Raw genomic sequence first — 2,500 nt, 5'->3', positions numbered from 1 at the left:
TTATTTGAAAAAAAAAATGGAAAATCACATGTAAAGCATGTAAACTTTTTAAACCACAAGAACACACATACACACGTACATACAATACACAAAATAGTATATATCTATATCTATATATATATATTATGTATGTATGTATGTATATATATATATATATATATATATACATATATATATACATATATATATATAAATACATACATATATATATATATATAAATACATACATATATATATATATACACACACACATTTTTAACGTAATTTTTTTAACGTTTGACATGACAGATTAATTACTTCAAGATAATCATAATACTATCAATTTCTTATATTACATCCCATGTATTGATCAAAGTTTGGATTATGTATTGGTAACAATACTCACATTAATTATTTCTTTGTTTACAGTCTTCCCTTGAAACCTCTATTCATTCTTGATTGTAAGTTTGAGCATTGCTGTCATTTCAATTATTTCAATTTCTGTTGTGACTGTTTCTCTATATAATTGATATTACTGTTGTTTCTTTAATTAATGTAATATTACCAGTATCATCGTAAATATCGTTATATTTCTTAAGGTATCCAATATCATTATCACCAGAATCACCATCATTACTCTTATCATTATTACTGTCATGTTTGTCTTTATTATCATTATTATCAGTGATCACAGAATTGCTATTGATTTATGAAAGCAGCACGATATTATGAGACATAAAATTCATTTTTTTTTCTTCTCTTTTGTAACGAAGTGTCCTCATTCTTGCAGGCAAAGCTCCTTCTCTTCATGAAACTTCTCTCGCTCTTCTTCTCTGCTCAACTGTTCTTTGTACATTTCAGAAACATGCAAGAAAAATCTGCCTCAATAACAGTGACTCCGGATTCATCGTATAACTCCCCCTAAGAATGCTGTCACCTGGTATGAAGCCAGTAATCTCTTGTTCTTTCAAGTACAACAGAACGAAAATGTTATCGACACTAGGTACGATTATATCCGGAATTTATCGTCAAAGTTCTTGTCTCAAATTGTTTCGTACAAAGCATGCCTAGGTACTTCTTTGAGTTACTGTGCAATCAGTGTGGTATTTGGACCATTCTGACGACATAAGATTCTTATTGGCTCAAACATTTTGTCCAACATCTGGTAAAGCCAACTCAGCCAATTATTACCCTCTCAGAATACTTCAGTTAATATCATTGCAGATGAAGAGTGTCACATGCAAGTTTCTTTAGCTAAGATACCGAAAGTAGCGAGCAAATGAACGATTTTGTAGAATGAACTTTCGACAGTTTTGAAGCATATGTACACGGGTGTGCACATACATTATATGATCTACCTATACCTGTTTATGTATGCAACATATACAATACACACACGTGTGTGTGTTTGAGAGTGAGTGAGTGTGTGTGTGTGTGTGTGTGTGTGTGTGTGTGTGTGTGTGTGTGTGTGTGTGTGTGTGTGTGTGTGTGTGTGTGTGTGTGTGTGTGTGTGTGTGTGTGTGTGTGTGTGTGTGTGTGTGTGTGTATGTGTGTCAGTGTGTGTGTGTGTTTATGTGTGCATGTGGCATATGCAAACACGAAGGAGCGGTGCGACTGCAATTTATGTAAAACACAGTACAACAACTATGCCTGATATAAGAAAAAAACAAAACATCCCACGGAACACACTACTTGTGCACATTCTTATAAAACAAAGCCCCTCGCCATTAAACACGAGACGGGACAATGTCGAAAGCTTCTTACTAACCCTTGCGATGAATGTAGTGCGGGTGGACGTTAGTTCCAGACTTCCACAACCTTCCGCCAGCCAAGAGCCCCCGAAGACCAAGCAGAAGGGTTGGCCGCCTCCTACAGCGACCGCTCGCAGTTAATCATTCGTATCACCGAAGTCGTTAACCACGGCCATGTTCATGACAAAACCCTGACGTTCCTTCCCATCAAATGAGTATAATAATGAAACACTATTTTCCTTGAAGAAAAATAAGATAATGATGAATATGATAAATAACCTTGACGAATGGAGAAAATAAAGAAACTGTTAAATACAGTTCTTACATAACCCTGGCAAACTTAATGTTCCCACCGCATCGTTAGGATTATTCTTAACTGTAGAAAACATAAATCTAGTGATATATTTATATATTTATATAACGAGGAAGAATAAGACAGCCACGTAGGCAAGCACAATACACACACACCGGCCTACACTTATGTAATAATATGCACAACACGTTCTACGTTCGTTTATATATATATATATATATATATATATATATATATATATATATATATATATATATATACATATACATACATATATATACATATACAAACATATATATATACAGTATATATATATATATATATATATATATATATATATATATATAGTGTGTGTGTGTGTGTGTGTGTGTGTGTGTGTGTGTGTGTGTGTGTGTGTGTGTGTGTGTGTGTGTGTGTGTGTGTGTGTGTGTGTGTACCTACCTACCTACATACATAC

At 33.8% G+C, this 2,500-nt stretch overlaps 2 protein-coding genes across 5 annotated transcripts in view; one reads left to right on the top strand and one right to left on the bottom strand.

The window, feature by feature from the left end:
* zfh2 (Zn finger homeodomain 2) overlaps window positions 1–2,500 on the bottom strand; it is a 481,980-nt gene that overhangs the window by 80,517 nt on the left and 398,963 nt on the right. The window lies entirely within an intron of this gene.
* Window positions 1–2,500, top strand: part of LOC143038528 (uncharacterized) — a 20,301-nt gene that overhangs the window by 12,472 nt on the left and 5,329 nt on the right. For 3 of the 4 annotated variants that reach the window (XR_012967567.1, XM_076207834.1, XM_076207833.1), the window contains one exon: window positions 841–982. Coding sequence is in view for 3 of the 4 variants with exons in the window: in XM_076207834.1 (XP_076063949.1) it covers window positions 907–982 (76 nt within the window). In the remaining variant the exon portion in view is untranslated. Of the gene's footprint in view, window positions 1–428; window positions 983–2,500 lie in introns of those variants that run through there. The other variant, XM_076207835.1, reaches the window with a different exon arrangement.

The sequence above is a fragment of the Oratosquilla oratoria genome, chromosome 24 (genome assembly GCF_046742065.1).
Source record: "Oratosquilla oratoria isolate Oo_2021 chromosome 24, ASM4674206v1, whole genome shotgun sequence".
In the NCBI taxonomy this organism is placed as follows: Eukaryota; Metazoa; Arthropoda; class Malacostraca; order Stomatopoda; family Squillidae; genus Oratosquilla; species Oratosquilla oratoria.
Note: the sequence above shows the minus strand (reverse complement) of the source record. Positions and strands in the feature narration are given on the sequence as shown.